General features: G+C 42.6%; 1 protein-coding gene across 7 annotated transcripts; it reads left to right on the forward strand.

Annotated features, from left to right (window-relative positions):
- The first annotated feature begins 242 nt into the window (after nucleotides 1-242).
- Nucleotides 243-13483, forward strand: LOC138167142 (zinc finger protein 664-like). 7 transcript variants are annotated; one of them, XM_069095831.1, is made up of 5 exons: nucleotides 785-930; nucleotides 2629-3867; nucleotides 3955-4177; nucleotides 5712-5886; nucleotides 9993-13483. In XM_069095831.1, exons 3-5 carry the CDS (start codon nucleotides 4085-4087, stop codon nucleotides 10841-10843), a joined length of 1119 nt encoding a protein of 372 aa, XP_068951932.1. In that variant the 5' UTR covers nucleotides 785-930; nucleotides 2629-3867; nucleotides 3955-4084; the 3' UTR covers nucleotides 10844-13483. The 7 variants fall into 7 exon arrangements, with proteins under 7 accessions (XP_068951937.1, XP_068951932.1, XP_068951936.1 ...); XM_069095835.1 differs by having other exon boundaries at nucleotides 3722-3867; XM_069095836.1 differs by lacking the exons at nucleotides 785-930; nucleotides 2629-3867 and adding an exon at nucleotides 243-774.
- The last annotated feature ends 1232 nt before the right edge of the window (nucleotides 13484-14715 follow it).

Raw genomic sequence — 14715 nt, forward strand, 5'->3', positions numbered from 1 at the left:
ACCTGTGTGACTTTGAGCAGGGCATCCTTCTGGCCACGTTTCCTCACTTGTAAAGTAAGAGAATCAGACCTCTGAGGGCCATTCTGTCTCTAACATTCTGTGATGCTTTCTTCATAATGAGTGAGGTGGCTGGCATACAGAGCACACTGGATTTGGAGTGGGGAGACAGGTTTGAATCTTAAGGACCAAGATTGGAACAGAATTGAAAGAGACCTCAGAGAGAAGTCTAGCATGCCTATTTTAAAATAGGAATAGGGAATTAAAATAGAGGGGAAAAAAACCAAACCTGAGACCCAAGGAGCAAAAGCAGTTTGCTTTAGTCTACAGGACCAGATAGTCAGTCAAAATCCAGGTCCCCTGACTCCCCTTCCAGCGATTTTGTTACACCTGGTTAAGTTGGATTTGACTCTGTAACGCAAGCGGGTTGCCTTCACGGAGATTCTGCAGTGGTTTGCCATTTCCTTCTCCAGGTAATTTTACAGATGAGGAAACTGGCAAACAGGGTTAAGTGACTTGCCCAGGGTCACACGTGTCTCAGGTTGGATCTGAACTCAGAAGGGAGTGTTCCTGCCTTTAGGCCATCTAGCTGTCTTTTCATTATCCTAGGAAGCCATAATAACAAAGCCAAGTGCTGGTCCATCCGACCTACTAGGTGATCGAAGGGCTCAGCCTCTTACGTCACCTTGTGTCCCACCAGCAAGGCTAGGGTGAAGACGGGCAGACCACCGAGACGCGGAGGCCTCCGGGCAGCCTAGAGAGGAAGAGGAAGTCCAGGTTCGCCCGGGTTCGGAAGGGGCCATTGTCCTCTCGGGCGGCGGAGGTGGCAAGCTCGGGCTGGGCTGTTGGCTCCCTGAGCTCAGGTCGCCTGCCCGCTCGCTGTCCCGGAACTGGGCGGATCGGCCCCAGGCCGGCTGGCGCTCCTCTTCCTCGGTGAGGCGGGCTGGGGGAGCGGGGAGGGCTCTCCCAGCGCGGGCTCCGGGCGACCCTCCCCGCCGGGCTCGAGCCCCTCCTGCGGGAGAGGCCAGCTGTCCCCTGCCCCCACCGCCCTGCTTGTCTCTCTCTGTCCGCCCCCTCCTCTCTGCTCTCTTCTCTCTTCTACTCCCCCCTCCTTTCCTCTGCTCTCTCCTCTCCTATATGCCGCCCCCTGCCCCCATGGTGAGGACGGGATTAAGTGAAAGCCTCCGATCCCCAGATCCCAGAATAGGGCCAGTAATCATCGATGACCTACCAGGATGGTCTCATGGTAGAGGACCTAATGAGATTAGCAGGGGAAGCACTCTGATTTCTTGATGCAGTAAGATGGGATACAAGTGTTAGGACTGTTTCAGATCATTTTTTTTTCCTGTAGAGGGAAATCTAATTCAGAGCACATTTACTCTTTAAGTTTTCTTAGGCGCAGCTCCTTGAGGTGGGTTTTCTCTGACCAAACAACGCCAGACTAAAAAGTCTTCATGTATCAGAAGCTTCTCAGAGGTCCCGGTCTCCCAGGGCCAGACAGCTCTCATCAAAACTTTGGGTTTACCGAAAACATCCTTGTTAGCAATCTGGTTTTATGTGTTGTTGTTTTTTTTTGTCAGGACCCATGGTTTTATTGGTGTAGGATATCTCCCTGGTGAGGAAATGCCCTTTTCCCATGCAGATTAGTAACTCTTTCACAATTTTCTGACTGTTGCCTGGGGAGAACTGAGAGATGAAGTGACTGGCCACATATCACGCAACTGTGGTGTCGAAAGTGGTTATTCTGACTAGAGTCCAGCACTTTGAGGTTTAAGGAGTGCTTCTGTCACGATGCTGTGAGATAGGCATTGAAAGTATTATTCTAATTTTACAGATGGAGGCAACTAGGTGGCTCAATGAGTAGATTATGGGGCATGGAGTCAGGAAGACCTGAGTTCAAATCCAACCTTTAGATAGGTATTAGCTGTGTGACTTAACCTCTGTTTGCCTTAATCCCCTGGAGAAAAAAAATGGCAAACCACTCCAGTAACTTTGCCAAGAAAACCCCATGGACAGTATGATCCACAGGGTCACAAAGAGTCAAAACAACAGTTTTACAGATGATATTACAGACTGAGATCCAGTCCCATCATGTCTGTAGTTATCTAGTCTCCAGAGAGTTCAGCACCTGCACATCTCAGTCCTCCTTTGTGCATCAGCCTCTACCCTTATCCCTAGGGGCTGAAGACATACTCCCATCTACTGGGTACTTTCTCCTCTCTGGGCTTCAGTGATGCTGTTCTCTCCTGGTTTTCCTCCCTCTCTAATCACTCCTCGGTCTCCTGCTATATGTAAGTATCTCCCAAAGCTCTGTCCTGGACCACCTTCTGCCTTCTTTCTTTGGGAATGCCATACCTCTCATGGATTTAGTTATAGTCTCTATAAAGAAGACATTCAGATCTATGAGGCTGCTAGGGGGTGCATGAACATGGAGTCAGGAAGACCTCAGTTCAAGTCAAGCCTCAGACACTTATTAGCTGGCTAATCCTGGGCAAGTCATTTTCCTTATCCATAAAATGTGAACAATAACAGCACCTTTGTCCCAGGGTAGTAAAGGATAAAATGAGATATTCCTAAAGTGCTCTGCAGATCTTTTAAGTGTTACATAAATGTTATTATTATTATATCCAGCCCTAGCAGCATTGACTACCTGTTGGACATCTGCATCTGGATTTCCCACACACTCCTCCAGACTTCCTTATTCCTATTAAGGGCACCATCGGTTTCACAACCTCAGTCATTCTTTACTCCTACCTTACATTCTTTATATTCCTCTCTGCCCCTCCCCATCTGCACCTCATATCCAGTTATCTTGTCCATGCTCTTTTTTCTCTCACATCTTTCCCTCACTCAAAGGCCACTACTAGTTCAGGCTCTTATCCTCACTCATCAGAACTTCTGCAACAACTTCCTAATTGGACTCTCAGGTTATAGTCTCTCCCATGTCCATTCTGTCCTCCACACAGCTGCCAGAATCTTCTTAAAAACCAAATCAGACTAGGGCGATTAGGTGGTGCAGTGAATAGAGAACCTGCCCTGGAGTCAGTAGGACCTGAGTTCAAATCCAGCCTCAGACACTTAACACAAAAGCTAGCCGTGTGACCTTGGGCAAGTCACTTAACCCTCCAAAAAAAAGCAAAAATAAAAAAACAAAAACACATCAGACTAGGGTGGCTAGGTGGCGCAGTGAATAGAGCACCTGCCCTGGAGTCAGGAGTGCCTGAGTTCAAATCTGGCCCCAGACACTTAACACAAAAACTAGCCATGTGATTTTGGGCAAGTCACTTAACCCCAAATGCCCTCTAAAAAGCAAAAAAAAAAATCAGACCTTATTATTCTTGCTACTCAAGAAGCTTCAATGCTTCCCTGTTATCTATAAGAGGTTCCTCAGCTTGCCTTTTACATCTGACTCCAGGCTACTTTTCCAGACTGGACCTGAGGGCTCACCTTCCTCATCCACCTACTTCTCGAGAATGGGAAGTCTTCCTTGTGATTCTAGATTTAGGAATGTGCTGTTTCCCCATCTTCTTCAAATCCCACAATTTAGGAAGTTGCAAGTCATGGCTCCCCAAGGGACTTTTCCACATTCTTTTGAACAGTATTCCCTTTCACGGATGCCATGTTCCAGCCATACTGGCTTATTTGCTGTTTCCCCCACTTGGCACTTTATCCCCCTTCTCTTTATTTTTCTTTTTGTATGCTATATCCTCATTGCCCAACCTAGTGCCTTCCACATAGTAAGCACTTAAAAGCTGACAAGATTGGATTGGCTATATATGCATTTATGTGGAAAAGGCATCTCTTCACAAGTGAGCATTGTGGGGAGTGTTCTGTCCTTTCTTGGAATTTTGCTTTACCGGCTAGGCCCTGGTGAGTGATCTTTATTGTCCTAGAACTCAGCTCTTTGGAATCAGTTCGTTTCTCTTATGTTAACAATGACTTTTTATGTCTCAGTAGATGATTCCAACTCTAAGAATTTTCAGGGAAGTAAAAGTCAGACAAGAGTTGATCTCCACCAACCAGATCCCAGGAGGCCAGAGGAGTGAGTGGGAGGAAAAGTACAGAGGCCATTCCTTGAGTAAGGAGGATGACCACAAAGGAGAAAAAAGTAACAGGTCTGGATCCTTTGGACCATATGTCAATAAAGGAGGAGGAAGAAGATGAAGATACTTGGGGTCAGGTAGCAAACCTGTATGAATACACTGGGGCTGTGGTTATAGGGGAAGATTTTTAAGTTGGCGTTGGTGGATTAGGACAGAAAATAAAAAATGGGATGTAGGGTCTGGCCCAGGGGTGGGGAACCTGCCACCTTAAGGCCACAGGTGGCCTTCTGAATCCTTAAGTGTAGCCTATTGACTGAATCCAAATCCTTTAATTTGTTCTGTAAAATACAAATTCTGACAAAAGGCCAAACTTGAGGATTTAGAAGACCACATGTGGTCTTAAGGCCACAGGTTCCCCACCCCTGGTCTGGCCCATAGGAGGAGGGAGAGAGGGATGGTTAAAAACAGAAATCTCAAGTCATCTACCCCTGTTCTCTTGTCAGTGTTGGAGCCCTTAACTATCAGCAATGTAATGGAAATGCTTCCTTACTGAAATAGCATCCAGGTTGTCATGCTGTAGTTCACAGGATTTAGATTTGTGGGGACAAGTTGAATGTAGTTCATGGGTTTTCCACACTGCCCTCATACCTTCTACTGAAATTTAGACAAAGTTTCCTATAACCTATAATAATAGTAAAAATTGTCTTTTTTAAAATTTTTAAATTGTTAGATTTTCTTTTTTTATGTCTTTTAATAAACATGTGATTAATCCATTTGCAAGCAACTTTATGTAACAAGTCAAATTCTTTTTCTTTGCTAGTAGATTCTTAAGTGTAAAAATGCTATTTTTCTTTTTTGTACATTTTTTAAAAATTATTTTTAATTTTCAACATTCATTTCCACAAGATTGAGTTACAAATTTTCTCCCTGTCTTTCTTCTACCTCCCACCCCCACCCCAAGATACAGAGCCTACTGAATAACTCTTCCCCCAATCTGCCCTCTCTTACATCTTCCCACAACCCCCTCTAATTTTCTAGTAGGGCAATATGGATTTCTATACCCCAGTTCCTGTATGTCTTATTTCTCAGTTGCATGTAAAAATAATTTTTTTTAACATTTATTTTTAAAACTTTGATTTCCAGATTCGTTCCCTTCTTCCCTCCTCACCCACCCCCACTAGGAAGTAAGCAATTCAATATAGGTTGTACATATGTAGTTACACAAAACGTTTCCATAGTAGTTATATTGTGAAAGACTAACTATATTTCCCTCCCTCCTATCCCACCCCCCACTTATTCAACAGTAACAGTTTTCAGTTGTTACAGTTTCCAAAGTGATTTTCTCACAAACCTTGTAAGGTAGAGAGTTCAAATATTAATAAGAAGATCAAGGTCTCTGTTCTTATTTCTCTCCCACTGTGAGCTGTATGACTTCAGATCTCAGGAAGGACTCTTCTATAAATTGATCTGTAGGCAGTCAGGCCCTACCTGTTTTATCCAAATTAATTATCACTGAAAAGTTCACCAGATATTCAGAAAGTGAATTCTTGTGGGAGAGCACCCCAGAGCCAGAGTAAGATGTGCCAAGGGAGTGAGTGGGAGGAAGAGTACTGAGTTTGATCTCTCTTGTGTCTTTCTGTCATGAGTCTAACCATAAATATGTGCCTCCAGGTCTCAACCCCTATCGAGAGACTAGAAGTACCCTGGGGGAAAAAAGTTCCTCTGGGAAAAGCCAGGGTGTCAAATCTGATGTCACCCAACAACTACTCATCTACTGGAACTTCTCTGCTACCTACTGTGATCACCAGACACAGGGACCGAAATCACAGGAGCATCGCCTCCCTGGGTAAGATCTTTCCCATGACTGAGAGTTTCCTTTTTTCTTGCTTCTTTTCATCTTTATTGTCTGCAGGGTCTCTGAAATTTTTTCTCATATGAGGCCTTCTCTGATTCTCACCCTGTTATGCCTAGCTAGTTCCTCCTGATATTACTTTGGTTATACCGTGTTTCCCCGATAATAAGACCTATCCCGAAAATAAGCCCTCCCCTTACTGTGTAAGATTCCTCTAAAATAAGCTCTCCCCCGAAAATAAGCCCTATTGAGATTGCTACTGTAGTGAAGGTGATCCCCTGCGCTACATGCTACATTACGGTACCCTCTGTATGCACCCCCCCCCACCGGGAAACGCCCGCCACGCTCCGAGCTGCATCCAATCAGAGCTGCAGCAGTGAGTGCGTCATCCTGTTCTTCCCCAGTGATTTGCTTATTGAATAAAGGCACATTTTTTTGTTCACATTTACCTGTTTATTAAAATTGCTGTCAATGTTCATTAAAATAAGCCCTCCCCTGAAAATAAGCCCTCTGGTGTTTTTCTGTCTAAAAAAAATAATAAGACAGTGTCTTATTATCGGGGAAACATGGTAGTTTATATTTAATTACACGTGCAGATTTTCTCTCTCCCAATAGGATGTAAGCTCCTTGAGGGCAGGGACTTTCACTTTTCCTTTTGTTTCTCTAGTGCCTAGCACACAATAGGCCACTGATAAATAGTTACTGATTGACTGGACGGAATTTTCATTTATCAGCTTCAGAATCAGTCTTGAGGTCACTTTGTCTACAAAGATGAACAATATGTCACCCAGTCAACCAATTGTTATTTATTTCTGCAATTACATTATTGTACCATGTACAAGGCATTGTACTAGATGTTGATGTGATTATAAATCAGTGTTAAGATACAGTTCCTTCACTCAGGGAGTTGACACACCTTAGGCTTCTGACCAAGTCCCAAATCTCCATATGTCCCTAGGTAGAGCTCAAAGGGACCTTAGAACATAGAATGGCAAGAGCTAAAAGAGATCTTAGAATGTAGAAGGCAGTATATGATGTGTGAAGTGATACAGTTAGTGTTTTGAAGTTCCAAGGAAGGAGAGGTTGCTGTGGGCTAGGGTCAGGAAAGGCTAGGTAAAGATGGTAAGATTTGAGTTCTGGGCTGTGAAAAAGAAAAGGAGAAGGGAAAAATAGAGCATTTTAGATACATGGAACAGTATGAACAGAGGCATGGAACCAGGAATGTGCTAGGTATGTTCAGGTAGCCATTAATTAGGTCCTATAAGGGAATAGAACTGAAAAAGTAGATTTAGGCCAGATTAAGGACCACCTGGAATGCCTGGTTCCTGTGAGAGGTTCCTGTTTCTTTTGAAATTTTGCTCTATCTTCATGCTAGGGCTAGGGGTTCACCTTTCCTGTCATCCCAATTGTCTAGAATGGGGAACCTTCTTTGTTGTTCTAGGTTTAGGAAGGAGTGGTCTCCCCTTCCTTTTCTCCACCTCCTCCTCCAATCCAAGGACTCCCAAGAAAACATCTCTTCTGGGGGACTTTTCTATACTCCTGAACCAGATATCTTTTCCAGTTCAAATCATTTCTTCCCAGATCCCAACATCAGTATTAAGCAATACCCACAATCCCATCTTTTAAGATATGATTTCCATTCATCTTTTTGCTTTAGACTTGTTTGGGAGTGAGTAGGAGGGAAAGAGTGTCAGGGTTGCAGAATTTTAGAAGAGAAGAAATCCTGCCTGCCTTGATTTGTGGCTGCTATTTTTCTAAATCCACATAATTACAACTGTCCATGGGCTGTTGGAGGAATGGGCATTTGACTTAGGCAGCTGAAGATGAGGCATAATGGTGCAATGGAAAGAATGTCAGATTTGGATTCATAGGCACTGGCTTCAGATGCTGACTTTGGTACTTATTCCTTGTGTATCCTTGTGCAAGTCACTCTGGTTTTCTCATATGTAAAATGAAGGGCTTGGACTAGCTGGCCCTTAAGGCCTTTCCCAGGTCTAAATTCATGATTCCTTCCTTTTCTAGGAGGCCTCCACTGAAAGTTTTTTGGTTTTTTTTGTTTTGTTTTGTTTTTTGCTTTTTTGGAGGGGGGAAGGCAGGGCAATTGGGGTTAAGTGACTTGCCCAAGGACACACTAAATGTCTGAGTCCAGATTTAAATTCAGGTCCTCCTGACTCCAGGGCGGGCACTCTATTCACTGTGCCACCTAGCCACCCCTCAAAGTCTTTTCTTTACCTTTCAGTCCAGGCAAATTACTAACAGAGGGCCAAATCCTGCCAGTCATTTTACAATTTCAAATAAAATAATAAACCTTTATTTTAAAATGTAAAAACCATTCTTAACTTGTGGCAGGCCAGATTTGGTCTTCTTACCATTTTTTTGCTGACCTCTGTTCTAAACTCTGTCTTTTATTGTTTATATTATTCTTGATACCTTGACACTAGCCTCAATTGTAGTATCTTTATACGTGTATATATCAAGACTTGACAGATACTAGGCTTCAGGCTAGGACTTCACCCACCATGCAGTCATGGTGCCTAGTATTTTTTATAATAACCATTTGATGGTAAAATGCGAATTCACAGGTTTGAGCTTTTGTATTAAATTGTATCTTTTAAGCACATTCTTTTGAAGAGATATAAGGAAGTGTTAGGCAACACTCCTTGACTGCCTGCCTCCTCCAGTTTAGCAGTCCTAAAAATCACACCTTCAAATGTAGCCCCGTCCTACCTCATTTTCTTACTCCTTTCCACCTACACTCCCCTACCCTCCCACACTACACTGCTGGCTCAGGTTCCCAGAAATGGGGATTGAGAGACCTCTTAAAGATCCTCTGCCTTGCCTGAGAACCCTCCTCCTTTGATGGGGGCACTAAAGCCTCTGTTCAAAACATGTCTGACCATTTAAAAAACTGTCTTCTGAATTTAGAAACCGGTTTCAAAGCAAATTAGTTTCTAAGAGCAGGGACTATATCTTGAGCATTTTTGTATTCTTTCCAGTGCACTGCACATAATAGTATCTTAGTAAATATTTGTTCACCAATTTCACCTTCAGTTGATTTCTTTCATTCAGTGTACTTAGCTTTCACCTAATGTGTGTCTCAAAACCTCCTCACTCCTTGAATGTCATATTTGTTCTTGGCTTGTCTCTACAGTAACCTTCATTGGGGGTTTCGTCATTTGTCGATGCCATCTCCGCTCCCCCCTACTTGTTTCTCTCTTCCCCACCATACCTCTATGGTCATAAGCCATGACTTAGGCTTTTCTAAACTACTCTTGGTAGTCTTAAGTTTGAGATTGGAATAAAGTGACACTCGCAGGACATTTAGCAGTTAGTAAGAGATTTAGTTAGCCACAGCAGAAGAAGAATATTCAACAAGGAAGTTCAGCCAGGACAATGATTAAGCTGAGCAGTGTTCCCTAGCTCTCTGTGTATAGCCCACGGTAGTCTACCAGTCAAACATCACAGCCCAGTTAGAGTTCCCTGTGGCTTTTTTTGCCTAGATAACCAGGAATCCATTTCAGCAGCTTAAGCCTTAGTCCCCTGAGCCAACTAAACCTGGGGTGGTTATAATAACTTCTAAGGAAATCTGCATAGGGCAGGGCCTTAGGATACCGCTCCTACAAAAACCCCAATATTCAAATCTCCTCCACTCAAACCATATACTTAGTTGTGTGACTCTGGACAGATTACATCTAGGAGCTTCAGTTTCCTCACCTATAAATCTACAGAAATGAAAATAATTGTACTGCCTGCTTTATATTGTTGTGTGGGAAGCGATGTGTCAGTATGAAATACTTCACTTACCTTTCATTTTGTCAACATATATACTTCAAAAATACATACCAGAACCTTTCTACAATTTCATTGATAGTCATTGGGAATTTCTATAGCTATAAAAATTCATCACCTTGTGGCCACCCTGATAATGACAATTAGACGTTGGGTCATAGAAACCCATAGCTGAAGCCTTCCTAGCTTGGCAGGACCCACCAGAGCTAGTGCTCCCTTGCTGTGGTCTTTGAGAACCAGAATCACCCTCCAGGCCATAGGACTGTAATTCAGATGAGGATTTAATTTTTTTGTAATTTATTTTGTGTCAGGTGTTAAGATCATACCTGGAAGTGATGAAATCTCTGAAGAAAAAGGATCCCATTCAGTGACATCAGGAAGACTCCAGCAAGATATTCCCCTGGGATCTGGGTTTATAAAAGCTTGTGAAGGGGAACATGGAGAAGTGAGGCAACTAATAATCCCTACACGGAAGATAGTAAAGGAAGAGAACCAAGATTTCCAAAGAATTATGGACAAAGATAAGACAAGCTCCTCAGGAGAAAAAAGCCAGAACTGTGAAAAACTGGGGGGAAGTTTCAATCTTGGCTCAAAACTTGCTACACACAAGAGAATCCAGAATGCTTATTCATGTGATGAATGCGGGAAAGCCTTCAGTCAGAGCTCTACCCTTATTGTACATCAAAGGGTCCACACTGGGGAGAAACCTTATGAATGTCAGGAGTGTGGGAGAGCCTTCACGAGGAGTTCACACCTTATACGACATCATAGAATCCATACTGGAGAAAAACCCTATAAATGTAATGTGTGTGGGAAAATGTTCAGTCAGGGCTCAAGCCTAATTGTCCATCAGGGAGTCCACACTGGGGAGAAACCCTATGAATGTCAGGAATGTGGGAAAACCTTCAGTAGAAGTTCACGCCTCATTGTCCATCAGAGAATCCACACTGGGGAGAAGCCCTATGAATGTAATGAATGTGGGAAAGCCTTCAGCTGTAGTTCCTATCTTATTGTCCATCAGAGAATCCACACCGGGGAGAAGCCCTATCGATGTAATGAATGTGGGAAAGCCTTTGGTCAGAGCTCACATCTTATTTTCCATCAAACAACTCATGCTCGAAAGAAACATAAGCTAGCCACACTGGTGAGAGCACCATCTTGACAGGCAAGGTTTCAACTGTGCTAGTTCAGTAATTAATTCTGTGCTCTTCCATTTGCCTAATAATGCTAAGTGCTATGGGAATGGGAGTTGGACACTGAACATCACTTGGATATAGATAAATGGAGAAGAGAGGGAAGGACATTCCAGGTGAAGGGAACAGAAAGAGGAAAGGCAGTTAGGAATGATTTGGGGGGGCGGTATATGGGGAGGGGGTGGAATAGGAAGGATAGGTTATAAGTATTGGGGTGTAGTAGTAAAAATTGACTAGGTAAATTGGACCAAATTATGGAGGACCTTAAATTAAGAAAATATTTCCTGGACTTATTTATGTATGAAATGAGCCATATTTAAAATTGTTTTCAGTGATCAAATATGTATTTGAGCTATTTTTTCATGTATATGGCCAAAGGGTGGAAGGAGAAAAGAGACTTTAGGATATACTAGAGCCCCAAATCTTACAAAATATGTAGGTTCCCCCCCACACACACAATGGGAAAAATTCTTACCCTTCTCAGACCTCATGAAGAAGATTGGGAGATCTCTAGGGAAATGATGACAGACTCTAAAGGGTAATTTATCCCCCTTTCTAGAACAAACACATTGGGTGTGGGTAAGGTCAAAAAGTGGAGAATAAGCATTCTCTAATCCACGTTTTAAAATGGCACTGAGAGGCAGAGGACACTGATCTTAACAGAGAATCTAGCTTCAATCCCAGACTTGGTCAAGCCACTAAAAATCAAGGGGCTGAATAAAATGATCTCTAAGTTCCTTTCCAGCTCAAGCCCAACCCCTTCATTTTATATGATGAGACAAATGGAGCAAAGATAGTTTAAGTGTTTTGACATAGGTGGTAAATGGCAGCACCAGGAGTAACTCCAAATCCAAGAGTGAGCCAAAACACAGGATTCACCTTGACTGTCACCAGTGAAAATATTTAAGCAGCTAAACTAGAATTGAGGACAATAACTAAAACTGATTTGGGAGAAGAGAAGATGAAACACTGCCCTCTGGTATGGGACTATGGGAGTGAAAAGTTGAAGAAGTGAACCTAGGAATGGATTTTGCGCAAGAGGCTTTCTTTGTTTCTTGGGATTCTATGGGGGACAGATGGGCTATATCAAAAAATGACTGTAAAATTTAAAAAGCAAATATATTCACAGCTATTCAATAAGGAAACAACCCACCACTCAACAGTTTGTTTTTCTCATTTGCTGAGAAATAACAATTTACTTTAGATTTTCACCCTGACTCTTAAAGAAAAAGTCACCTTGCATGGCAGTTTAGTGTACTGGAAAGAGCACAGGATTTGGAGTCAAAGGACCTAGATTTGAAATCTAGTTCTGCTGCTTGGTGCTTATAATTTTAGGCAAGTCACTTAAACTCCTCAGACTGAGATTCTTTACATGTAAAATTAGGAGATTCCACTGGACAGTTCTCATAGTCCTTTCAGCTTTTAATATTCTATGGTCTAGAGACGATTACAAAATAGTTAATTTTTTTTCACGTGAGACTGAAAGGCTTTTTCAAACAAAAACAAAAAATGCATGTAGCATGAGGGAGGCAGTTATTCAGGGAAAAATTTTATAAGATATTCCTGCAAAGAGTTTTGATTTCTAAGATATGAAGACAACTAAGAGAAATAAATGATCAGAAAGCTGTTGCCAAATAGAAAAGGGGTCAAAGGATAGGAACTAATATTTCCCAATGCAGACTAAGGTTTCACCTCCCATCCAGCATATTGGTGAAAATGACTCAAATAGTGTTGGAGGAGTTACAGGAAGATAGGCATGCTAGTGCATTGTTGATGGACCTGTGAATCAATACAACTATTCTGGAAAGCAGTTCAGAATTTGCCTTTCTTTGAACTAGAGATTCTACTGCTAGGCATAGATCCCACAGAGGTCAGTGACCAAAAAGAAAGGTTCCATATACACCAAAATGTATCAACCTATGTTGTGACTGTAAATAACTAGAAACAAGCTTCCCAACAACTGCAGTCTGGCTGGACAAGGTATGGTTCCTGGATGCAGTGGAATATTACTGTGCTAAGAACCCAACATGATAAATGAAGAGAAGCATGGAAAAACAACAGGAACTGATGCACAGTCAAGTAAGCAGAACCAGAAAAACTACACCATGACCAACAACCCCCCAAAACAAAATAATGTCAAATTACAGAAAACAAATTTGGATCCAAAGAGAAGTGAGGAGATATCTATCTCCTATTCCTTTACAGAAGTCAAGGTCCACAGATGCTGGATTTTTGGGGGTTTTTTTTGAGGTGGTAAGGTAGGGCAATTGGGGTTAAGTGACTTGCCCAAGGTCACACGGCTAGTTTTTTTGTGTTAAGTGTCTGAGGTTGGTTTTGAACTCAGGTCCTCCTGACTCCAGGGCTGGTGCTCTATTCACTGCGCCACCTAGCCTCCTTTCCTCTTTTTTTGTACAAAAACTTATATAGGTTGATTCTTTAGGAGTGAGATGGGACAGTATTATAGGGGACCATCTAGGCAATATAAAAATGTTTTTAAAATTCTGTGATCCTAGTCAGAATGTGGTGTGTCAGTTGAGGTAATCTTCATTCCAACTGCAAGATTTTGAAACTACTGCCTAAACAAGTTATTTTATAAAATTTTAACTATACCACAATTATATTTGACAATCTATTTGATCTTGTAATTTGCTTTGCTTTGACAAGGGGATGATGGTGGGAAAACTATCTGTCCAGACATCATGGCACCCACAGCACCTGATCCTTCACCAAGGGAACCAGAGAGTAAGTACAGCTGGCTTCAGCAGAGGCAGAGACAAGCACCCCTCAGTGACAGACACTTCCCTTAGCCAAAGTCAAAACCTAAAACCAGTATCTTGGGGCATACAACTGAATGTCAATACTCAAACCTGAAAATTCATAACATTATTATGGAAATACCATGCTTGTGCCCCAGAGCCCGGGATGTGTCAAGCTTTGCTGTAAGTCCACTTGTAAGGTAGGGGAAGGTGGATGGGAGAACTGACTTTTGGAGATTAGGACTGCCTCCAAAGAACTGGCTGATGTGTGGCTTTTGAAAAGCCTACCTCCCTTCTGGTATGTAAAAGGAATGAAAAAATATTAAGCATCTGCTACATGCCAAGTACCATGTTAGTTACTTGGAAGAGCTTATATTCTAAGAGGGGAAGGCAACATGAAGGGAGTGTTAAGGAAGCCAGGTTTTGGAGAGACAAGTCAAACAATGGTGACTGGAGTGCTGAAGCAACTATTAACACTGAATGTCGTTGTCAGGTACAGTTGTGTTGATTACAGCTCTTGGACTTGGAAAAGGTGATTGGGTGGCAACCAGGAAGTTGGTACAGTAGACTGAGACCAGGCATAGTACAGTGAAATCCTTACCACTCAATGGGCTTGGACTTTCCATCCTTTTTCTCCTCTAAACTTCCAGATTTGAATAATAAGCAGGTGGGGGAGAAGGGCATTTCCCCTCATTCTTCAGTACATGGCAAAGCTGAAATTCCTAACTTTCAATTCCTAGCTGCCTGCTACCTCTGTTTCCCTTTCTAAGCATAGGTCAGAGTCTAGAGATCTCCTAAAACTCTATTTCCCGTGTCCAAGATATGAAAGAAGCCAGGGTATTGCTAAGACACTTCAGAAGCATGTGGTAGAAGTAGACAAGTGCTTTCAGGAGGCAAAAAGCAATTGATTCTGAATGGATTTTCTCAGTCTAGTGAGTTAACTTGTGTGTAATCCCAAATTTGGGAACTCGAGTTCAGGTATTCAGACCAGACCTAGAGGGAGATTTCTTCAACAAGGCACTCCTTGGAGAAAGAAGATGACCACCACAAATGCCATCCCTTGCTGCTGGAGTCCAGAAGCCAAG

The sequence above is a fragment of the Petaurus breviceps genome, unplaced genomic scaffold (genome assembly GCF_028583685.1).
Source record: "Petaurus breviceps papuanus isolate PSGF00001 unplaced genomic scaffold, PetGlider_PUasm1.0 227, whole genome shotgun sequence".
NCBI lineage: Eukaryota > Metazoa > Chordata > Mammalia > Diprotodontia > Petauridae > Petaurus > Petaurus breviceps.